This window comes from Netta rufina (genome assembly GCF_964035555.1).
Source record: "Netta rufina genome assembly, chromosome: 2".
Taxonomy (NCBI): domain Eukaryota; kingdom Metazoa; phylum Chordata; class Aves; order Anseriformes; family Anatidae; genus Netta; species Netta rufina.
Window position 1 is genome coordinate 67,541,252 of NC_140124.1, and position 26,015 is coordinate 67,567,266.

The window sequence follows — 26,015 nt, forward strand, 5'->3', positions numbered from 1 at the left end:
ATGAACCGTTACACAATCATGAAGCAACTAGGTGATGGCACCTATGGCAGTGTGTTGATGGGAAAGAGCAACGAGTCAGGAGAACTTGTGGCTATCAAACGGTATGTAACATCTAAATTCAGTAGATACTTGCACAAGCTGAACATTTTCACTCCTGCTGACTTTGCTGTCTGCTGTGTACAATAAAAAAAACGTCTCTTTTTATGGAAATGAACATAAAATCTATTTTATTTATGTAATTCAGATGCCTAACTGAGAGTGGGTCAGGCTCCTAAGCTGGTGTGTCAACAGTGAGACACATCAGTTTGTATAACTTGGCATATTGGCATATGAAATTACATGCTGCCTTTATTCAGTTAGTATGTGCTTCCTTGTAAAGTGTTGCTAGGTTTTTGTTTTGTTTTTACACCAAGGGAAAAAACAAACAATGTGCAGGGGGTTGTTTAGGGAGTTCTTATATTTATATGAATTGTAAAAATTGGCAACAACCGTCTTAATGGGTAGATGTGAAATACCTCTCCACTCCCCAAATCTTTTTACATACTACATAAGTGTCAGATACTACTACAGCGATAAATAGCAGGTAATAGTCTGGTCAGATAAATATAAGGTATCTCCTTGGAGCTAACAAAGTTGTGTTATGCATATCCATCAGCATTGCTATACTTCTTTAAAAAGATTATCGCAAAACAACAAAAATCACATTAGAGGAGTGGGAATGCTCCCTACAGAATTACAAGCAAGATCCAAGACATAAGTACTAAAAACTGTAGATTGCTGAGATTTTTTTTCCTCCTTTTATGGATTTATCTTATGTCCTTTTATGGAGATATCTTTCTGAAAAGATAATTTTAAAGAGTTATCTGCAAAGTAAAAGCTGCAGAAGGGTAATTGGAATGTAATTGATTCTTTTTTGTTGTTTGTTTTGAGAATTTCTGAGAGTGTTAGCTTTCTCCATATTCTGCTAGTACTGTTGCCTGTTAGTAATATGAATCTATACCCAAAGGAAAATCTCTGATTTGATTATTTTTGTGATATTATTTATTATTATTATTATTATTATTATTATTATTATTATTATTATTATTATTATTATTATTATTATTATTATTATTATTGTTTAGAAACAAAACCAACTATTTTCACTATTTCGAGACTTGGAATTTTTTTGTGTGACTGTCAAGTTTGGGATTTGGGGAAGGAACAGTTTTGGTTGAAAATGCATTTATTTTAAATGAAATCTTAGTTTTATATAGTTTCACTCTAGGAGCTGGAACTTTACAAAAACACAATAAACAATATGACATTAACAACTCAGTGCCAAAATCTGAGCAACACTTAATTATCCTTATTTGTATCTAAGACTTCTGAATAAATGTATTATACAACTATATGTAGTGGTTAGTTTAGAGATTATTGTATTTATGTATGGGTATTGCTTGGAAAAAATGAAACAATTTCTATTCACTATTTAGTATTTTTGAACAGGCTTGTAAAAAAGACTGATGAAGTCAGATGGCTAATTATAATTTTAGGCAGTTAAGATACTTCACAGATTTCAAAAGTATCATTTACTTGTTTTCCTAGAATGTGCAAGGTAGGCATGAGGAAGTGATTTTTCTTGTTTTAAAATCCATGCTTTATGTGCTGTGTCACTGTTGCTTTCCTCTTTATTAAGGGCACAATTCAAATGATACAACAGGAATCTGTGTCCCTGATGCTTTTAGAAATACCTTTGTAGTATCGTGGTCTCTGGTTATCTACTCTGCTAGACATGTTTGCAGTGATTAATCATCAAGCACGTTAATTTCTAGTACATGTAAGACTTGAGTTTACTTTGATGTTGCTGAAGAGTAGTATAAAATGTTTTAAATTTGGTTCAAAATACAGCTAGTGCTATATTCAGGAAAAAAAGAAAAAAACAACATCCTGGTTTGCTCTAAAAGTATTCTGTGCTACTCACTGAAGATACTTTTTCTCTGACCTTATTTCAGAATGAAAAGAAAGTTCTATTCATGGGATGAATGCATGAATTTGAGAGAAGTCAAGGTAAAATGGCAGACATACCACATTTAAAAATGTTTGGTTAGGTTTTCCTGAAAGAGAAGGGCATCTACCATGTCCTAATAAGGCCAAACTTAGTGAACTCTTTAAATGGGGTGACAGGTTCCACAAAGCCACGAACTGATGGCACTCCGAGAGCTGCTTCTGCTTTGCAGAATATCCTGCCATTCTCAAGCTGTGGCCATGTCTTGTAGCCAAGCCTCTTGTCTTTGAGAAAAGATGATGGATTTGATTTGCTTTTGTGGGTGTGTTTTAGCAGTCTGCTCTTTCACTTTATTGATGGATTTCCAGTCCATCCAGTATATCTAGTCCTCATATCTTTTCTTTGGGGCATCTGTAGAAAGCACCAGGAGTTTTGGCTAGCCAAGTGATAGAATAAAGCCTGGCACATGAAAACCTGGGCTAAAATTTCAAGTCACCCCATGTTTCAAGCATCTAATTTTTTGTAAATATGAAACTCCCTAACAGAGGAATTAGGTATCTATAAATTAGGTTTCACTAGATTTATAATTTAGGTACTGGAAATTGCATATATCTCCAAAAAGAAAACCTATAAGGGAGTATAGTTGTTCATGAAATTTTCATTAAAAAATGCTGGGTTGTCTTACTGAGTTCTGTAAGCAAAAGCTGTTACATGTTCAGAACTATCTTTCAGCGTAGGCATTTAGGTTTTTTTATTCTTCATCTCAGTTATGATATCCCTAGAAATGGAAGTTTTAAACTGCTACTAATACGCTGTTTTTGTTTTGAAATTAATGTAAAATGCTGTTTCCTTGTTCTTAGACACAAAGAGAGTTTACAAGATAAATACAGGCTTCCAGACAGACTTGTTTTGTAAATTCCTTCCAATAAACTTTTACATATTACAGGCTTAGCTCAGATAAGGAATCAAAGCCACTGTCAAGTTATCTGAAACCGTTTTGGCTCTTTTACAGTCTCTGAAGAAGCTAAATCATGCCAATGTAATAAAACTGAAAGAAGTCATACGAGAAAATGACCACCTTTACTTTGTGTTTGAATACATGAAGGAAAATCTTTATCAGTTAATGAAGGACAGGTATGTGCCTTTTAGGGAACAACTACTTTGCTATCATGCTTTCTGTAATGATTTTTATGCTATCGTGTAGAACGTGCTGCAATTACCTCTTGCAGCCCCACTGATGTGAATAGGAGCTGCTGCACCTACTTGTGCAAGGGTAGAATTCTGCATTGCTCAGCATTGCACATTTCAATGCCTCTGGGAGAAAGTCTTTGATCAGTTGTTAATGAGATAACTTGCATGTCTTCAGTATGTATTGAGCCAATGGAGAAATTCAAAATCCTTTCTTCTTTCTTAGTTAGCCTTCTTTAATATATGAAGGATTGTACAAACATCATTAATTCTGCATTAATTACAGATTTGGCTTGGGGTGGTGGGGGTAGTCATCTGTGCATACACACATGCATGTTTATGAGAAAACCTTGATATGGATTGTGTGATGTTACAATCTTGGACAAACAGTATGTAGCACTATTTGTCATCACTTTCAAGGTGAACTTTAGAGTAGGACCTGCCATTTCAGTAACCGTTTTCTTTGCTGAATTCTTCCAAGTTTAATGTTTCCTTCATGCACATTTATCTCCTTATGCACAAAGCCCTTAGTTAGCTGTTAGCAAAGTTAGCACGCCGTTACCCTACAGCTGAGAAGCACTGTCCTTGGTCAGGGTTCCCTTAACGGTGCCACTGGGTAGCACACCTACTACATTGCTACATAGGGCAGTCTTTTGTTTATTCCTATACTGTGTGTGCCACATCATCTATATGGTCAGTCATGCTACAGGCCAGCCAGATTCATCTACAGGTCTGTTTTCATCTGTTCAGGACATATTGTGCAAAATGAGGAAGCATGTATATTTTGTCTTACAAAAAATACAGTGTTGTTTGTTTGTTTGTTTGTTTGTTTTAATTATGCAAAGTTGTTAATCTTTCTTCACAGAAACAAGTTGTTCCCTGAGTCAGTCATCAGAAACATGATGTATCAGATATTACAAGGGCTAGCTTTTATCCACAAACACGGTAGGTTTGATACTGGAGTTTAACTATATAGTACTCTTCTAAGAAAAGAAGATAGTGCACAGTAATAGCATAAATAAAAAATATATAGCAAAGGCTATCCATTATCTCTAATAAAATTATTCCTATATGCTTCAAGTATGGTGCATTTTTAAAACAATATCTGAAGTTACGTTTTATTTTTCTATAAGCAGATGTTCTTCCTTTTTGAAAGCACTAGGTATTGTTCATACACTGTTTAGTATCAGTAGATGCCAGATGAATAAATAAGCTAAAGAAGCCTGTATGCTGTGCGTTTCTGTTTCCTCAGAGAGATCTATCCAAGAAACAATAATACCTTATAGATGGCAGTTTCTCTCATCTTCAGGCATCATAACTAATATGGTGCCCTAAGCCATAATAGATAAATAACTTGCTCACTATAGAAATCCAGTCTCCTCATCAAATACAATTTGGATGTAAATATTTTGAGCTGAGACTTTTCTAGCAATTACAAGCACATTCTAAAAATGAGGTGCTGTGTGCTAGCAACAAAAACAAAAAGCTTCACAACACTTACAGATTATCATGTTTAATGTGTCTGCAACCTGCATTCTGAACTACTGGCATTAAGCTCCTTTGCATTTCAAAAGATAGTATCTTTTGCTTAACTTGCTTAACTCTCTTTAGTACTTGTCCATCACATCATATTCCTATCCCTAAAACTTTCCAAAGAGAGTAAAAAGCTCATTTAGAGTGAATTAAGCAGCAATGTTCCCAGTGATCTATGATTAGCTTTCATGTACCCTGATAAGGCCTGTTGATGGGTTGGAGAATTTTTATTTTTTTTTTTAATTTACTCCATTTAGTATTATAAAATACACAAAAGTTGCTGGTTTTGTATCTTTCTGATCAAGGTCATGTATTGTTTTCTGATTTTTAGCATCCTCTTTCCCTTCCTCCTTTCTACATGTAATAAATGAGAACATTAAAATATATTTAAAACTGACACTTCTAAGTTACAGTATTAATATTTTGTTTTGAACATAAATATTTGGGAATAACAGGTATGATAAATATGAACATTTACATTTCACTGTAATAATTTCAGCCAATTATTTACAGTGGTTGCCAGTTTCTGCAGGCAGAAATTGAATGCTTTACTGTAGTAAGTGAATTTCAATCAAATTGATTTATAACATATTGTGAGCTTCAGTTAACCAGCAGAACTGATTTGCTCAGCTGCTTAGCTCCTCTGCAGGTATATAGCTGCTTAAGCCACCACTAACCGTTAAAGAAACTTTATGTGCCTGCTTTACTAATATTAACATTTCTGAGCAGAATTTGGATACATTTTAAATGTCTGTGCCTGCAAATTGTTGTCACAATGATAAATAAAATAATGAAAAATTGTTCAATGAATTCCATAAATGAAGCAAGTATCAGATGGTCAATTTGACAAAACAGTTCTGTTCTTGTTTTTCAAAAGATTTAATTCTAAATTGGTTGTTATTTGATACTGCTGCAATAGCCAATTCATATTCTACAGCATGTTAATGAATGTTTACATTTGTTAATTTAAGAATCCTTCATGTAATAATCACTGGAGGGAAAATATGTGTGTTGGGGGTGGGGTTGCTGTTAATTTATTTTTAATTTTTAAAGGGATTTTTTTTTCCAAAATAATCTTAAAGTAAAATTTGGATGTCTGTTTAAGAAATGGCTCTTGCTGTTTAAGAAATGATGACACAATTCTTTACCATTTTTTTTCTGTCTGTTTTTGTATAGGATTTTTTCATAGAGACATGAAGCCTGAAAACCTCCTTTGTATTGGTCCAGAACTTGTAAAAATAGCTGATTTTGGTTTGGCTAGAGAGCTAAGATCTCAGCCACCATATACAGATTATGTTTCTACCAGGTGGTAAGTATATCATGAAGTTAATCATTGTCTTAATTACCTTTCTCTGCTTACCATTTTAATTTATCTATTGCTTCTTTCCATCCTCGTAGGTACCGTGCTCCTGAAGTTTTGCTGAGATCATCTGTTTATAGCTCACCTATTGATATGTGGGCAGTAGGCAGCATCATGGCTGAACTATACACACTAAGACCTCTTTTCCCAGGCACAAGTGAAGTAGATGAAATCTTCAAAATTTGCCAAGTATTAGGGACTCCAAAGAAGGTAAGAGTTTTAGAAGAACTCATGCAATAGTATTAAAAAAAAAAAAAAAAAAAAAAAGTGAAATAAAATTATTATAAAACGTTATGTTACCTCACGTCCAGAACATACATATCAGTAGCTGTTTTAGTAAATTTCCCATGGAGTTAAGACTTTCTCAACTGTATGTCTTTCTAGACATCCATTAAGACATAGAATGCTGGACTTTTGTTGCATATTAGCATCTGTTTTATATCCTACTATTCTGTGTAATCCTGCTCTACTCTATGATGAAAGCTAAATAAAATTGTTTTGTTTGGTTATTTAAAGCCATGCATGTCAAGAGAATTTAAAAATATATATATTAATTCAGTCTCTTAAGGCTTCATTTAGTTTTGCTTCAGCTGATTTGTTTTCCTTTCCTGAAACCTTAATTGTTATAGGCTGGTGCCCAGATTTTGGAGCTTGTGGAATTTATCCTGAATAAGATGAATTATGCTTTTTGTGTTTTTGAAGCATAAAAGAAACACGATCTCAAACACAAACCTGTCATATAGTATTCTTAGCAATAAGAAGTTATGGAGGGAAATGTTTTTCAATTATTTTCTGAGAGGGCTAAACAGTTTAAAATCTGCAATTAGGTAATGCATGTACAAATTTATGCAATTATACTTACTTCAGTTAAAAAGTTTTTATGAAGTGGATATGTGAATGTAAAAGAACATGTCTTAAATAACCAATACTTCCGACAAGTAAGCATCAAGGTGTGTTGTTGTTCTCTATAATGACTAATATGCTTGATCCTTTGAATTACAAGTGTTATGAGTTCTTAATTTAATTGAATTAAGATGTTAGAGACATACAGAAACACAGATTAAAATGCTTCATGAAAAGGAGAGTTTGAAAGAGAAGGTAAAGGATGTTTAAAAGAAAATGAATTCCTAGGAAGTGGCTCAAAACAAGTGCAAAACTAGAACATGAGAAAAACAGCACCACAGCATGGAAAAAAAGTCAAGCAAGGACTAGAAAGGAAGCCTTGAAACTAAGGTGTCTGATGAAGCTGTGAAGAGATGTCAGAATTGAATGGAGTAAAAGAGGGGAAAGAAGTTTTCCGTTAGAATATTGAGTAAGCTGGAGAAAAAAAAAAAAAGAAGACAAAATAATAGAGATATATTTTGGGGAAGCAAATTGTGATAGCTAATGTAAGAGATGACAGAAGTATATCAGCACTTTGCCCATGGGAGTAAGCAGATCTTTGTGAAATAACTGACTGAACACAGTCTCTAGAACTGGAGAATCATTGGTGTTTTACCAATAAAATATAAAGCATAACATTTCCTCTCCTTTACAAGGACTATCAGTGGAGAAGTGAGGAACAACAACAAAAAAATAGAGTAGGTGTAGCTAGGGACATACAGAGCTTGAAGTGGTGGGAAAACATGAAAGAGAACATACTGAGAGACAGGTGCGAGTTCATGACAGAGCAGAGTGTGAAAGGCCAAAGGTGGAGAGTTATATACAACATTTTGCTGAAGTTAAAATTGAGTCTAGAGGATTAAGTGCAAATTGTTAGGTGTAAAACAGTGCTCACTATGACAATTGTGCATCAGAAATAATGTGTGATAGGTAGGAGTACTTTAAGACTTGAGTTTTCAATCCAAGATACTAACTTAATTTTCTTAAGCATCTCACAAGTCTAGGATAGTAAGAATAAAGTTTTGATGTGTAGTCAGTGTAGCTGCGCAAGAGAACAACACGCTAGCTTCTGGAACGTTTTCAGTGTTTTCAGCACAAACAAGTTCTTGGCATGCACAGGAGGTTTCCACGATGTGCAGCAGAGCAGCGTTGGGGTCACTGGTGTGGTTCTGTAACTTTACCAGTAGCTGAACAGAAGCATATCATGGCTGGTTGCTTGGGGAAGCAGGGAGCATTACCAGCTGAGTATTTCAGAGGAAACTGTAGCCTCTTTTAAAGACCCTAAGGGTTAGAGATGCTGTAAATCAGCCCTCTAGAATCAGGAGGCTGTAATTTAAAGCTTTGTGCCCCTCTTATCTGTTGGGCAGACTTGGGAATTTTATCTTCTTATGACAACGTTACGGTATTCTTCAGGGACATCACTGTGTAAGACGAGCATTTAAATATTATGAATTATCACAAGAAACAATGTTTTGTTAATGCTGAAGTGTTTTTCCGCATTCTGAAAAACACAAGGAGTTACTTTTATAGTATGTTTTTATAGATAAAGTTTCATAAACAGTTGGTTTTTTTTTCCAGGTATACGTTTTAATTTCTTCCATTAACCTGCAATAAGGATTTACAGGAATTATGCCCAGAAATGGTCTAATTTCAAATTGCTTTCCTTTTATTGGTTTAAATCCATAATACAATGCTTATGACTTCTGTTGGTTGGTTGGTTTGCTTGTTTTAATACTGACAGGTAACTACTTTGCTCTGTTCTATAACCCTTGGATAACATTACTACAGATACAGTTCTGTTACCTAATTCAAGTATTGGTTGTGATGGTGCTCTAAGAATATCCTCTTCTAATGCAAATGTAATGACAACCTGAAAAGAAGATGAATGAAATGCATTTTCATAAGTTGAAGGTGGCAATGGCACTTTAATTCCAAATTCATTTTTTTTGAGAAATTGAAATGTTTTCTTCATTTTTCCATTGTACCATTTTCACTCTTGGTACTTCACCAGTTCAACATTTAGCCCTTGCTACTCAGTTGTAAATTGTTCCTTTTTCAGTGGGATGTCACCAGCTACAATAAAGCAGAGGTGCAGAGGAGGAGGAAATAGTTTACCTTTGTTCATTTAAATCAGCAGATAATTTTGTGACGGAATAGAATGTCACTTGAAGTCTTGAGACTTATTTTAACCAGATTTGGCTTATAATTACATTTGAGTTCTTTGATTACTGTAGACTGATAAAAGAACTAAAAAAATGTTGTTGGTCTGTGCTACAAGATTAGCAATAGCTAACAAGGTATCTTAAGACCAAACTGTCAAATCAATCTAATTTACGGTTTTAGCAGTGTAGCAAGCTTTGTGGATAGAAGAGAAGCAATAATATCATACATTGTCATCAGTAAGGCTTTTGATGCTGTTCCTTATAACATTATTAGCAGCATATTTAGACAAACAGCTATACCTATATACTGTATAGTATATGCCTATATTCTGTATATACTATATATTACATATATACCTATATACTGTAGGTATATTTGTAGGCATATACTGTAGATATATATGTACCTATATACCTGAATACCTATTTGGAAGACCTTACTCAGAGAGTAACTTTTAATGGTTCACACTCAAAATGATAGGTAGATTAAATAGGACTCTGAGTGGTTCTGTGTATAATTAAAAAAAAAAAATCTACTAAGTGCCTTCTGATAGAATAGGTTTTCCTTATTAAGCTGGCAGGTAGCAGGCTAGGAAGTCTGTTAGATTAGAATTCAGAATTCCTTATAAAATTAGAGATGCAGCTTAGAAAATATTCTTTAACTATGTTTAGAGTGGTATACTTGGTCAAGCATAATCACAGCTGCATAAATATCTGTGGATAACTATCCAGCTAACAATTCTGCAGAAGAGGATGTAGGAGATGTATACTGCATTATACATCAACAGCTTTTTGTTGCAGCAAAGACAAATACCATACCATGTACAAAGAAAGGAGTACAGTCCATGGATATATGAACTATTCTTTTCATTTCACTTGCAGTGTGATGCCCAGTTTTAAGTTTTGCCTTTCAAGGAAGAAAATCAGAGTCCAGATAAGAGGAAAAACTTCAGAAGTCAAGACCAGAAGTTCAATTGTTTGGGCTTCTTCAGCCTACACAAAGGAAGACTGGAAAAAAAGGACAAGAAATACAGCTCCTGATATATATATATGGTTTAGTGGAGGGCTGTTAGCGTTAGGTTGGAGGTTGGACTCGATGACCTTGAGGTCTCTTCCAACCTAGAAAATTCTGTGATTCTGTGATAAAAAGGCTGTTCTAGATAGACAAACAGGATTCTTTCTTGGTATCTCTGGATACCAAGAGCATGTTCAGTTATGGTCTTGTATTGCTTCCAGAGAAACGTACATTTTTCTAATCATGAGGAGATCCAACTATGAGAGACACTGTCTAGAACAGCTGTTTTTTTACCAGGAACTGGAAGCTTTTTTGAGGCTAAACTGTCAGAAAGGGACAAGGGCATGATGATTTGATGATCTCTTTTGAGATCTTTGATGATCTCTTGAGATCTTTGATAATCCTACAATTCTGTATTCAAATAATGCAATTTTCATGCAACTAAGGACTTCAGGTTTTAATTTTTGAAAGCGCAACACTTAAAAAGAAAACTTTTTTTTTAATCTAGTGGTCATGATTTTTCCTTTTGCAATACTGTCTAGCTGTAATTTAATCAACTGTTTTAATGGTGGAAGCAGGTACATTGCATAGGCTGCATTGTGGCTGCACAGCCATGGTCTGCTGGTGCAAGGGTTTCACCTCTAGTATGAAGAGAAATGCATTGAAATCAGCTGTTAGAGCTTATTTCTGTAATAGTTGGGATGTGCATTACTGCTCCTGTTAGTGCTGCATTCTCTTCTCCTTCCAAGAGAGTATGTCCAAGTGAGACCATACTGCAGAAAAGTTGATTTGATCGAACACCTCAAGTATGCACAGTCTTCATCCTTTTATTTATTTATTTATACTGTTTTTCTTTCCTTTTAAACAGAGTGACTGGCCAGAAGGATACCACCTTGCTTCTACTATGAATTTCCGTTTCCCACAGTGTGTCCCTATAAGCCTAAAAACTCTTATTCCAAATGCAAGCAATGAAGCCATACAGCTTATGACTGATATGCTGAACTGGAATCCAAAGAAGAGACCTACAGCAAGTCAGGTCTGAGCTTCCTGAATTGTAATTATAAGTCACTTCCCCCACTTGATTTTCATCACTTGTCTGTATGGAGGGGAATAGTAAAAGTAAAGCTTTGATTTTGTAAGGCTGCAGATGGAATGCAATATGGAAGAGCTAGGGATTGCTTTTCACTAGGGGATGGGACATAAACTGTATGAAGTGATAAAGAAAGAACTTTGAAAAGAACATACCAGTAGGTCACACAGGTCACAGGTTTTCTTTAAGTTAACTAAAAAAAAAAAAGTATACAATTTTCAAAGATGTGTACATTCTACTGATTTTTGAGTATTTATACCTAATGCAATACTATTTAGAAGGTACAAAAGGGCAATGTGGAGAATTTTGTCAGGAAACAAACATAATGCAAGGTATAGGTGGATGTAATGTAAGTGATTCAGAAGTGGTTAAGCAGATGGTGCAAAGCAGAGCAACCATATCTGTCCACTTTATGTAGCATTTCTATTGTTACAGTCACTGAGATCTAACTGTAGTCTGATGCTATACATCTGTACTCAGAATTCTTGCATGGCACTTTATGAAAGCAAATAACCAGGTTTTACCCAAGTGAGTTGTCAAGGAAGCAGCTGCAGTAGTTGTGTAATCCACAGGCAAAAGGGAGAGTTTAATGCACATTCGCAAAAATGTGTACAAACACAGCAATTCTCAAGTGTAGCTGAGGCAAAACATCGCTGAGAACTAACAAAAGAGTCCTTTTGGATGATTCAATCCAAAGCAGGCAGCGAGAGCATATTGAGAGCTGGTGTGTTAATAAGGTATGAAAGATAGTTAGCAGGGAAGCATGCAATAAAGCAGTGAGGGTTTTGTACTGTGGTGGAAACTACCTGTTTTTAACATTGAAATTTGTTGCTGCGCGAATGTAGAATGGAGTTGAATGTAAAATGCACCTCAAAACAGACTCCAAAAAATCTAGAAATAAAAGAATTTAGAAAAGGACATGACTGCTATAACATGTCCAAGTGGATCCATCTTGTTAAGTTAAATGGTGGGAAGCGCTTAAAATGCTGAACTGAGAGCTAGCTATACTTAAGATCTAATTATACATCCATCTTGCCTTGGTGCTGAAGAGATTGCTTGAATGCTTCAGAAACATAATTAGATTCTTGATGAAATTACCAAAGTCAATTTTATTAAGTATAATTAGTAAGTTATATCTTCTTCTCCAGGCTCTGAAGTATCCTTACTTTCAAGTTGGCCAAATGTTAGGACCTCCTCCACAATACCTGGAGAAGCAGACTCCTATTAAGCCAGTGCAGCCAACAGAACCAAAGCCAACTTTACCCAAACTGGAAGCAGTATCCAAGCCAGAACCTCTGTCTTCACCTGATGTACCTGACCAAATGCAGCCACAGCCCCTCTCAAAGGTTAACCACCAGCCACTTCAGCAAATTCAGTTACCTCAGAATACAGCTAACCAGCAAGTACCAAAACAGCAGCAGCCACAGGCACAACCATTTTTTCCGACTATCAGTAAAAACTCATCACCAGTAAGTTGCCTTCAGTAAATACCTAACTTAGACAGGTGATTTTATTGCAGGATTTTACTGTATTCAACCTGGTCATTCTCTGAAAGTAGCTGTACTTTTTATTACAGAAAATACAAGTTGATAATTCAGGACTAACTAGGGATATAGCTAATTACTTATTAAAATTTTACAGCAAATTGGGAAAATACATTAATTACAACAACAATGTAAGTTCTCTTACAATAGCCTTTCCTGACATGCTTCTGCAGTAATGTAGTTACAACAGCTATCATTATTGACCTTTGAGAAACAACTCACAAAAATATTGTTGGTATACGAAAAAGAAATAGGAAATGAGAACTGTGGTTGTCTCAAGCAGGAAAGTACCTGAGCGAGTATGCTAAAAATAACAAGTATTCCAGAAAATAGTGGAAGGCAAACTACAGTCGCATGAAAAGATAGCTTTAAAAAGTAGTAATTCTTTGGTAGATAATGTTAAGGGAAAACCTGACTCTAATTTCTGAAAATTGCATTTGCTCTGGGGTTATGGGAATCGGTACTCCGAACCCTGAGCATGATTGCTGTGAATGATTTGCACCCCTGTGCCCTGCTTCTGACAGTTGTTCTACTGCCAGCGAGAGACTTCAGCAAGATGCCAGCAACAGAGGCTAAGCGCTGAACTGGCCTGCATACAGAACATTAACCTAACTACTTCAACTAGACTTAAGCCATTGAAGGGTGACAGTCTAAAAGAGCTACGCACAAAATACCTGCCAACTTTGTTACATGTTTTGTGCTTAAAATCTTTCTTAACATTGTGACCAAAACAGGCACAACACAATGGGGAAAAATTCTTCAATGTTCTTAAGTAGTAGTCTGAAGTAAACTAGATGTAAAAATATTAAGTTTTAGAATTTATTTAAAGCTTTTTTTTTTTTTCAAAACAGAAACAAGCAGCTAGTGGCCCTCAGAATGGCACAGTAGGTCCTAAAAGCTGCAGGAGGCGATGGGGTCAGACTTTGGTAAAGGCTATGGATAGTTTGGATGACTTGGACAATGCTGAATTTGGAATGTCGTGTTCAAAAAAACCTAGCATTGCACTGTTAAAAGAAAATAAAAACAAGGAATGCCTTTTTAGGTAAGTCCTTTAATTATATAATCACTTTTTTTTTTTTTTTTTTTTATGTACACAATGACCAGTAGATTTATAGGTTGGTTAAAACAGATCTGCTAAAATTTAAGTCACTCAAGCTCTGCAAGAATGCAAAGAGCTGTATGAACAGGCCAGCTTTGGGTGTGGTATCTATGTGACACCAGTAATATCCATATTTATGTTTAAGCACTGTACATTTCATATGTTCATCCTGTTTCTATGAAACTGCATTTTACTGTAATCATATAAACTAGATTTACTTCATTTCCTTTATCAGTTGAGCTAGGGAAAGTTCTGCAAGTTACCCACAGTTGCTTTTTATTCTGTAGTATTGGATACACTTTTTTTTTTTTCCTCCATATTCTCATCTAAAACTCTCATGAGGTTTGAGACTTGACTGTTACTTTCTGTAGGACCAAAGTCTAATGATGAAATCAGGCTAAGAGAAGAGCAGTGTATTCTTCAAGCTAGCATCAGCTTGTGCTGTTCTGAGGTGGAGTCACTGGCCACATAGTTTGAATGTTTTGATTTTTCAGCATTCCAGAACCAAATGCTGCATGCTGCATCCAGCCAGGAGGGGAAAATAAGGTTTTGATGAGAAATGATTCTGGAAGATCAAATACATCAGCAAAACAGTACTATCTAAGACAATCAAGATATCTACCTGGTAAGGGGAAAAGCCAACACAATATGGAAAACATAAGCAGTGAACAATATTTTTACAGTACATTTAAACTTTAGATTTTGCACTGGATAATTTTGCTTTTCATACCCAGGCTAAATTTTCAAATTTTGGGCTGAATGCCTTTCCAAGAACATATCTCACCACAACTGATGCAGAAGGTCCTGGCTATGTAAAAGTGGAAGGGAGCTCAACCAACTCTGCTTGTACATCATAAATATTCACAGGCCCTCTTATAGTCAGTAGCATAGGAAACCCTCAGTAATATGAATTCAATATCTCTTGGATGCCTAGGAATACATCCTGATTGACCATAAGCAAGTGTACCCAAGGAGTGAAGAAACTATCCATCTGTAGTGCATATGCACCTTCCTCAGTTTTGCAATACAAGGAGGTTTTGTTTCTTTTGAACTTCCAATTCTGTTAAGTGCAGTTACCCTTGATAGGAGGTACTAAAAAATACCAGCCACTTGCATGGGTAGGAATTCACACCTGGTCACTTCCCTTCCTAAGGCACTTATTCTCCGTAAGATAACATTGATAATTAATAGACAATTCCAGTAAGTGTATCATGACATCTACGGTAATCCACAGTGAGCATTTAGTTGGCTCCTGATTGCCAGGCAAGTTGTTTTATTACAGTGTATCCCCAATTTCTCAGGAATTCATTAGTCCAGCTAATGTATGTCCAGTCCTTCTAAATATGAAATCACTTCTTTAATGCTAAATAGGATTCCCTAGGACTCAAGAGTTTGTTCAAATGGAGGGGGAAAAAAAGCTTCCTTGTCTAGAGGTAACAAATGGAAAATGAATCTATATTCCTTATATTTTTAAGTATGCTTCCAATACATCTGTTTTTATTAGTTTTCAATGAGAAAGGCATTGTTTTAAAAAATATATATATATGTATGTAGTAATTCCAGCACTTAAGAGAATAATAACTCCAAGGAGCATATTTGGTATTTATCCGTATTACTTTAGTTCTATCACCACTAGCTCTGGGAGCTGCTTTCCTACTGCGTAATCCCATTAACTCCCGTAAAGCTCATAACATGGTAAAGTAGCAAGAACCTCTTTGTCCTACTTTTAAACTTATTCTTTGAAGATATAGTTTTTCAGCCTTGAGAACTCAAATTTTCAATAATTTACTTAATTTCTGTTAATTGTTTGAGAGTCAAAAATATCAATAACGAGCTTATGATTTTATAGGAACCAAATAACTGTAGTAAAACATCTCTGAAAGCATGAAAAGAATTATTTGATCGGCATCTCCAATTTTCATAGTAGAGAAGTATAAACTAATCAATGGACATTGTTCTTTGACTTACATTTATGGTGTTTACATTATGCTACAAATAATTTGGTGTTGTTTCATGGTTCTAGAAATGACTGTTTTTCATTGGTTGAATTATGTTTCAAATTAATAAAATTTGCCGTGATTTGTTTTCTAAGGTGTAAACCCTAAGAACATCTCTTTAGTAACAGTCAATAAAGAAGGATCTCATGGAACCTGGAACAACCAGTTATTTTCTAAACCACTGGCACATTTTGGAGAAGGAATGTCTTTCAACAGAAATAATACAGGTAATGTGTAATAAAAATGGTCGTGTTGTATTTCATCATACTTCATTTAATTAATTTACTTAAGACCTTCTAGTTTAACTTCTGTTGTCAGGCTTAGGTTTTAGGCTTTTTTCTTTTTTCTTATTTAAACACAGACTCTTAAAAACTTTTTCATACATAAGTGATTTATTTTGATTTCATAGCACAAAGGGAGTATAGACTAGCTCCTAGAATAAAGTTCTGTCAAGACAAATTTTTTTCTGTAATCCTCTTAGACCAATTAATGTACTGTGCTAATTCAAGCAAGTAGTTTGACCTCATTACTGCCTGGTCAGTGTCATGTGGAACACTATAAAACAGCAGTCTCGTATATAAAAAGAAACTAGGTGATGAATGGTAAGCTCGTATAATAAAAATGATGTATAATATTCTAACCAAGTTATTCCGTAATCTACCAGCTTTGTAGCTGCATGAAAAGTCTCTTCTTTCAGGAAGGCACTTGTAGAAAGGTGCCTTTTGTGCTACATTTTTTAAAAATCACTGCTATCAGTGTTTTAAAGTGTGAAGACTAACACTTACAAGTTAAATGACTTACCTAAGATTTCATTGACTTGAGACTAAAACCTATCTTCTGACCACCAAGCCATACACACCATCTATGTACTCCCACCACCCTGTGATTGGAGGTAACTTTAACAGCTTTGAAGCCACTGTCACTCCCAACTTCACTGATGCCAATAAACCACCTAACCTAACGTGCTTATACAAGAACTTCAGAAAGCTTCTTTACATGCAGATGCTACACCCCAGCTCTTTTTAACAGAACTTTAGTAGCCATCTTGCAGTGTCATCAGAACTGATCCTCCCTCTGGAAGTCAGGTGAGGTATAAATCGTTCATCTGAAATTATGTGAAAGACAGGAAATGGAAAAATAACAGCATCCCCTGGATTAGAAGAGACTTTTTTTTTTTTCCAAGCAATTATGATATGTACCTTTTTATTTTCAGAAACATTGTGTCAGGGTGCCTTAGAATTAATTAGTTTATTCATAAAATGCTCTTGCATTTGAAAGAGGCACAAAAAGGTCAAGAGCTGTTTCTGAAACTATGTATCAGAAAGCTAGACAGCTACCTACTGAATTAGAACATAGCATTCATCTAAGTTAATTTAATGGTAAAAATCCCCCTGTTGTCTTACTGGGTTACTTTGAGTATCTACCAAAAATAATAATAATTAAAAAAAATTAAAAAAAAAAAATCTAAAACTGATAATTTCATGTGTTTGAAAATTCTTAGTATTATTTCCATCAACATCTTAAATAATAGTATATTTCGTATACCCAGGAAGCAACGTTAAAGATAGACACACAGAAAACAAGAATAGTTGGAGCACAGATCAGGGTAATATAGCACTTCAATCATGTTTGTTTGTTTGTTTTATAATGACAGGATTGAATACTGACACTGCTGTGTAGTATGCTAGTAACTAAATTTAGTTTATTTAAGTGTTTTATTTTTCTTACCCATGACATTTCCCTAGGGTGAAATAAGATGAAAGAAAATGGTTACAAATGCTTTGTGAAGAATGGTAAAGTTATGATCAGTCAGTTTTGCAAATATGCCTGAATGCTTTAACTTGGAATTTATGTATTTATGTGATTGGCATATGACTGCATTGTTGGTAAACTACATTTTCATTCCATTATTAGAATGGCCCTTATAAAATAACTAGACAGAGTAACATTTCCTGCTTGTAAAAACATAGAAGTGAAACGAGAAAAATGTCAGATGTTTATTTTCTTGCTTTGCTCTTCCTCATTTCTTTGATATCATCTAGCCAGATTCTTTCTATACTTTTTCTAAAGTTCTGTCTTTCCATCTTTTTCTTCCTTTTCATTTTCTTCTCTACAGAAGAGAACTTAATTATACCAATTGAAAAACTATCATGCAAAGAAAGGTTGAATGAAAAGTTAGAGGATCCAAAAGGTAATTTATAGCAACTATAGCCTGGTTCTTTGCACATTTCATATTTGTTTTATGTTTTCTTCTAAAAATTGCACTTGCAGTGCAGATTCCAAATAATCACATACTTCATTTTCAGTTGTAATCTATTTTGTCAAACTTTGCCCTGTTCATTATGTCTGCTTTAGACCAAGCCTCTCTAGGCTGAGGGAGTTAAGGCAGAGGCTATACTTACCAATGAGTTATGTTTTAACAACTCTTGCTGTGACACACAGAAGCAGGTAAACAGCAGAGGTCAATCTCATTTACCATAATGTAACATAGTGTGGAAAATCGCTGCTACTGTGAATTTTACTCTTTGGAGTAGTCAGATGAACTCAAGTAAAACACATCCATGTATTTAAGATCCCTCTGTTGTTGGGTGTTTTTGTTTCGTTTTTGTTTTTAATACTGACAGAATTGTTTCGCCTTTTGTATTTGCTTTGAAACCAAATTAAGTGCGTGCTGTTATACCTGAGTAGGATAAGTGATTTCCCCCTACGTGCAGCCCAACCTGAATTGCATCAGCACACTCTTTGAAATGTGAAAGAATAAACTGACTACATATACTTACTGAAGTCTTTTATATAACATCTGAATGTTCCAGTAAGTGACTTTCTAACTTTTCTTCTGGATTCTCAGCACTTTAAAAGATAAAGTAAATTTTATTACCATAATTGTAATGCTTAGCATGCAACTGCACTGTTGCTGGATAATGGCAAAGAACCGATCCCACTAACTGCATTCCAATTTTCTATCTATTACACTGATTTTACAGTACTGTGATTGCATAGATTTTGTTGGAGTTAACCTCAGTGTAAGAGAGTAGAAACAGGTTTCCAAACAGCCTAGTTTGTGCCTAAACACACTCTCCACTGCAAGCAGTGTTAAGCTGGAATGTTTCACCTCTCCCTCAGTTTCTGGCACCTCAGGTGTGTACCTTTGTGGTATACCTCATTGCAATGATTCATAGCTCTTCTTTTTCCTTCAACTCACTACCCAGCTCAGATGATTCAGTGGCTTTATTCTTTGTGAAGAACCAGGTATGTGTTGAGGTAGGGTATACTGCCCAGGCCACACTTGCACTTGTCATCATGGCCTCCTGCATGTCTGAAGGATGAATAGCAAGAACTCCTTTTGTACAGCAGTGGTCAGAGGTAAGGAACAATTTAGTATGTGCTTTTAAGATTTTTTTAAAAATATTTGTAGTTACTCCTCTGTATTGAACTTCTACTTTTCTTCCTTTGTTCTCATCCAAAAAGATCATACCTCCAGACCTCTCAGTTTCACTGAGACTCTTCTTCTGGGCTGCCCTCTACTATTTGCTGAAGAAGGGCTCATAAAGTACATCAGGCATTAAGAGGTAAGGGGAAGGGAAAAAATGGTTCAGCAGTTTGTTTGTTTTTTAGTTTACAGATATGCAACTTTGCTGAGCTGTAGATAAGAAACAGGCAGGAATAGTCTTTTTGAGGTCTGAGCCCTGCCATGATCTTACTTTTAGATTTCAGAATTTTAAGAAGTGCTTAGACAGGTGAATGTAATCCTAAAACTGCATTGCTTTGTTTTTCAGGCAAATTCCTGAAAAGGAAGAACAACTTAAAACGGCAAGAAAGTCATATTTTAATTGAGTACTTTATTAAAGTTTTATTTTTCACCAGGACTCTTGTGTCATTCTTTACTGCACTGGAGACTGGCATGAACTATACACAGGGAAGTCCCATAGAGACCCAACTATTCACGGGGCTTACAGAACAGACAGCTTGGGGAGACTGGCGAAATCAAGTCAGGTGAATGCTTTTTGTTAGTGTTCTTAAACAGGAAGGTACACAATGACACAACACAGCTGTAATTAGCTGAGGATACTTTGGGGGTTGGTAGATGACCAATTTTGCAGTTTATAGGTCTCCTGCACTGAGCTCTGATATTAACACAGAGAGCTGGGGGTGTTCTTGTGAAGAGGAGCATTTTGCAAGCACACGGGCCAGAGACAGGAAAACTTTGTCAACTCACACATTGTGTATTTTTCCAAAACTATGGTTGAAACCAACCTAAATGTTAATAAAAGTGTTCACACTTGATAAAGGTCAAAACTACTATCATCTAGTAATTCATAAAATGTAATACTACTCAATATGGAACCTCAACACCAGAGAAAGCACATTTCTTCAGATGTTGTGCCAGCACAGTCTTTAAGTCTGTCCCTATAATGATACAGTTGGAGAAGGTGAGAAATTTGCTTGGAGCACAGTGTTAAATTATAACAGAATCCAAAGCTATTGTACAATAACACAGTACTAATTTTGTGTGCAGATGAATGACGTTTCTCAGCTTCCAAAAGAAGATGATTATGTCAATCTTTTCAAGGTAGCACTGCTTTAAAAAAGATCTGGACCAAAACCAGGCCCAATAAAATTCCAGCCAGAGTCCAAAGGCAAGGGGAACTGGGTCAAGATTTTTGAACCTGGCTAAGTCACTTTCATACGGGGTACTACTTACCACAAGAGGATTTTGTTTCTATTTTGGATAGACTTAAGCCAAATATGTTGAGTGCAAGACTACTGTTGAGCACCGATTTTCGAATATGGAAATACTGAAACTAGCTTCCAGTAAATTAATTAACTGTAAGTAAAAGGTAAGATCTCATCTTCTCTAAGCTCGGTATAAAGCTTTGCTGTGCGATCTAAGTTTAATGAAAGTACTAATGAAATGTTCGTACTGTTTTTCTGTCTTTAGTCCTACTGCGTCACAGGATCAGACATACTAGAGTATACGCAAATGTAGTTTGTTAGGCACCTTAAGGGGTCCAACTACAATACAAAGAAAAGAATAAGTACTTTTGCCAATAGGCAAGCACTAGGGAGTTCTTAAAGAACTCTCACACTCATTATTTGTGTTAATGCAAAGGTGTTTTGAAGTGTCTATAAAAAGCAGGCAAGGTTTTCTGCATGTAACTGAAAATATTAAAACTCTGATGTCAACAGGAAATCCTGACTTTGTAGGAGGTGCTGCTTACAACCCATTAGGAGGATACATCCCTTCCTTTCATAAAAAAGAAGTTGGATCAGCTGGACAACGGATACAGCTAGCTCCTCTTGGTCCATCTGTATCAGGTAAGAAACATCCTTTTAACATATATATCTAAGGAAACGATAAATGTTAATTTTGTGTGCTTCCTAAAATGTTTATTATCCTTTAATAAGTCTTCCCTCAAGTTTTGTAAGTAAAATTATTAGGCATATTTTTCTTAAATGATTTGAATGCAGGTATCTAGAGGGAATCATGATATAATACCCGAAGAAACAACTGCTATTAGATGTTAGGTAAAAGTAAACAAATGCGCAACCCTTTTGTTATTCCAGTTGTGGAAAAGTTGCTAAACTACTTTTTATTAGACATTCAGGCTAAATAAAATTGCTAAAAAAAAAAAAAAAAAAAAAAGTAACTCCACAACTCAATAGTAAGTGGTCATGTAGACTGGATATAAATATAACTGCATGATTTATGTAGCTATTAGGAAACATTAGTCACCAACCAGTAAGTATGAAAAATAGATAAATGCAAGTTAAAAAGAAAAAATATAAAACAAACAACAACACTCCTATTTAACGATTTGCAGGATTTTTTCATGACGGTGACTTTAATGTAGCATGTGGCTGTCTTGAAATACCCATGTATTTCATCAGTATAATGTAATTGATGATCCTGATCCATGCTTATAATGGCCTCAACTATTTGGAAAAAAAAAAAAAGCAAAGACCTTCCTCAGGTGACTTAATAAATAATAAATTCACAAATAATGTCCCAGATACAGTACAAGCACTAAATTAAAATTAATTGCTCTTTTATTTACTAGCCCTTTCTGGTTGGTCAGCAGCTTCTGTGGTGGTGATTTAAGACAGGTTTTCACTGTGTCTTCATCTTCACTATGTTAGCTATGCAAGTCTGAATGTCATCTCAGTAGGTGACACTGTTCTTATACCCTTGAAATATCACAGGAGTGCTTTCTGGAGTGAAAATCTCAACGCTGGTACATTATACAAGGTAAAAGCCAAACAAGAATGCAGTGACCAGTTCTGAATAGTTATGATATACTAGTGATCTAGCTGTACATTACCTTAAACACATTAAAAGATAGATTTCATATTGTTTTTAACTGAATGGAGGAAACTATCCTGAATATAACAGTTACCTTGTATATTCTATGGTATGGATAATGTTTCTTTGTTGATATGTTCCTGATTCAGAGAAGACAAACAGAAGTGCTCAGGAAAAATTGGTTTGTGAGTAGAAAACTTAGCGCCATTGTCCAAACCCAACAGAATACTTCTCTAGTTACTTCAGATGAAATAATAAGGCCCTAAACTGACAGTGAATTGTTTAATTGAAGGGCCAAATCAGATAGACCAATCTGATATGGTCCTACCTAAGCATGCTGTTTGTTTTGCTGACTTGCTCTTTTGAGCTACTTGTTCCCACCTAGGAACTGGCAAACAACTTCTGAGGAGAGACGGAGGGAAGAAAGGAGATGGCATGCAGATATAAAATACACTTAACTAAATTAATGTTCTGAGCCTGGGTTGATCAGGAATCCACCAGGGAAGACTAAAACTGCACTTAATTATCTGAAATTTACCAGTGCAAGTTTTGATTCGTCACTGTGTGGACCAGGAAGTTCACAGGAGGACAAAATCCACAGCTACTTCTAGATTGCTGAGAACAGTGAGAATGAAAAGAAATTACTTAAGTGATCCAAAGGGAAATAAATTCAGTGTTAATCTGTAATTAGAAATGGAAATGTAGTAAAAGTCAGAAAGGCTGGCAGACAGAGGTCAGTTAAAAAAAGTCTTCCATGTCCTGGAGAAAGAGCAAGAATCCTGTTGCTTAAACTAATCATGTTTAGCCTAAAATCCACAGGCCTGCATGGGAAGAGAGGTAAAGGTGAAGCAAACAGCAGTTTCTCTCTCCTATAGTTGAACATTAACATTTTTGTTGACCCTTTGCTTTCTATTATCCAAACTGAAATAAACTGGGCTCTCAGTTGCTTTTGCTCCCTTTGTTTGTTCAGAGATTTATAATGCAATAAGTTAAATATATTAAATAGAAAATATAGCATTTTGTTCAGAAAACTTATGCAAGACGCAAGAAAAGTGACCTTCCTTGCCAACAGAGAGGATATGCCAGAATCATACTGATGAAAGATAGGGAATACCAGCTTATAATAAAAAAGAACATTAGAGAAGGTGTTTGTTTTTAAAGAGATGGGGATGACCTGACCCTCAGTTTCAGATTCTTGAGATTCCCCCTTTCTTAAATGCCTTGATTCTCACCTGTACTTTAACAAGTTCAACCCAGTGTTGAAAAATACCATACATGCTTTTCCACAAGAAACAGAATATGCAAGCACAAAAACAATCATTTATTTTTATTCATAACACTTTAACTAAAACAAAACAAAACCTATCAGTAATAACTAACAAGACTGAACTATGAAAGTAGGAAAAGAATGGCAGGACATACGTTAGGAATGCTAAGGAAACAATGGTAGTGTACAGCAAAAGTTTGCATAAGAGAGATTCTGAATAACTAGCTTTAGAAGCTTGGGAAAATAGCAGAATCGGTGATGAACATGAATAAAAACATGGGTTATCAGCCCCTGCAACAGGGCAATCACTTTAGTAAGCTTGAGGCAGCAGTGTCTATTTGAAATGCAGAAAAGGAGAGTCTGAGGAGGAAGGCCAGGAATGTGGTAGTGTGCTACTACCAGTGCGGAAGACCCGATGGATGCCAATATAAGGGGGGGGGGAGCAGGGAGAGGGAGGGAAGAGCATTTAGAATAGAACCTATTAAATCAAAAGAGAAATTGAAATTACCAGCAGATACACCAGCAGTCCTTAGCTAAGCAGGAAGGAAATAAAATGTATAAAATCTCAGAACAAGAGGGTCTTCAGAATCTGTGCTTTAGTACAGGCTGTTTGAGATGTAATGAGTTTATTGAAGTTGTTATTATATGCTTTTTCAAATATTTGAGATAAAGAGGGAAAAAAAAAAAAAAACACATTTCCTTTCTGTAGCAGCTTTATGACAGGAGATAGAATTGTAGGCGTAATCATGAGGTTTCACTGAATTTCTGTCTTGGTGTTTTCTACAGGGATTGTTGTAGAAGAGGTAGGTATCCAGTAGAAGAGAATTACTAGTAAGATACAAAAATGCTAGGAAACTTTAGCCTTATCAGAAAACAAGCATAGATAGCATGTCAGAGACTAAACCATCCTTCTGTGGTTTGTGAGTAGAAAACTTAGCGCCATTGTCCAAACCCAACAGAATACTTCTCTAGTTACTTCAGATGAAATAATAAGGCCCTAAACTGACAGTGAATTGTTTAATTGAAGGGCCAAATCAGATAGACCAATCTGATATGGTCCTACCTAAGCATGCTGTCTGTTTTGCTGACTTGCTCTTTTGAGCTACCTGTTCCCACCTAGGAACTGGCAAACAACTTCTGAGGAGAGAGGGAGGGAAGGAAGAAGATGGCACATTAGCTTTCAGCTCTCATTCAAATCTGTAGTGAAAGTAGTGAAACGCTTTTTTGATTCTGACTTCTGGTTCCTTTCAGACTACTCCTGGAAAAACAAAGCTGCCCGTGCATTACCAGGTCCTACTTACAATTCAGCAGCAAAAAACATGAATATTTTAACTCGTGCACCAACAGTTCAGCCAGTACATGGAAGAACAGACTGGGTGGCCAAATATGGAGGACACAGATAGAAAATGCCATCCTCTGCAGGTATCGTGTGAGCTGTGTTCAGTTCTCCTGCACTGGAAACCTGAATTGCATATTTGCTCCAACTTTTCTTAAGACTGTTCAATAGTAAAGAAGGAAAAAAAGACCTTGGGTTCTGTTACCTGTGGAAGAAAAATAGTTTACAAAATATTATTTAAAATATTGTCTATGTAGTAGGATGTCATGAAGCATTGTGTAACATCTTGCCAAATCTGAGTATTTTAAGCTAATGAGGAGTAGATTTCACCTGACATTTCTCTATAGATCCACTTCCTGACAGAATACTCTTAGAGGAGCGTACTCTTGGTCCGATGTCTACCACTGACATATGCTGTTTTCACATACACAAGCAGCTAGAAGCAGGGCTATATCTGAGCAGCACCAGGCTTCCAGGTGAAATGCTTGTTCCTTACTAGGCAGATGAGAGTGAAAGTACAGAGTGGGCTTGGAAGAACACAGTGTCATACAAGGATTTCAGAACTCACCTAAGAGGTACTTATGGTCTGTGACATCTAAATGTTTATAGTAGCAATGACAACTCTGTATAGTTGGATATAAGTTATCCACTGACAAATACTATACAAGGTCTGAAAACCTGGCCCAGGATGATACAGCAAGACTGGAAAATAGCTAAACTACTATCAAATGCTACACTTGTTGAGCTGTAGTGAAGCTTAAAATTAGACTCTACTGTTAAAATTAAATTATGATTGTTTTCAGTTGAAGATCTGTGGAGATTTACATCTCCCCTGTCAAAGGTGTGTCACAGTGATGCTTAAAGGAGCCTGAATCACTGCAGTCTCACCAGCTCTTTTAATGTTGAATTAGCCAAAAAGGCTTAAGTGATCCATAAACTCCTGTTTTTACATCTTACAGACTTCCCCTTATTTTAAAGAAGTTGAATCAGGCTGTTCTTCAAAGAGGTTACTTTCTGCTTTAGCTCTCAAAGGCTAACTTAAGTCCCTTAAAACACACACAAACTTTACTAATGCAATACCTCAATGTATATGCTCATGCTATACCTTCCCTGGCTTCTATGGTAAGTTTTACAGTAACATCCTGCAAAAGACCTTGCAGTGTACAATATTTTTTTTCACATGTTGACCTAGGCTAATTCTGTTAACGGTTGCATTCAGAATAGATGCTTTGGACTGTCATTACATAATTAGTA

The 26,015-nt window shown here is 35.6% G+C and overlaps 1 protein-coding gene across 1 annotated transcript; it reads left to right on the plus strand.

The window, feature by feature from the left end:
• MAK (male germ cell associated kinase) lies at positions 1–24,828 on the plus strand (the record flags this gene model as incomplete). The annotated part of the gene is made up of 14 exons (XM_084306763.1): positions 1–101; positions 1,995–2,049; positions 3,000–3,121; positions 4,041–4,120; positions 5,885–6,017; positions 6,107–6,278; positions 10,996–11,163; positions 12,366–12,686; positions 13,613–13,803; positions 14,355–14,485; positions 15,953–16,084; positions 17,974–18,048; positions 21,045–21,173; positions 24,677–24,828. 14 exons carry the CDS (start codon positions 1–3, stop codon positions 24,826–24,828), a joined length of 1,962 nt encoding a protein of 653 aa, XP_084162889.1.
• Between the last annotated feature and the right edge of the window lie 1,187 nt (positions 24,829–26,015).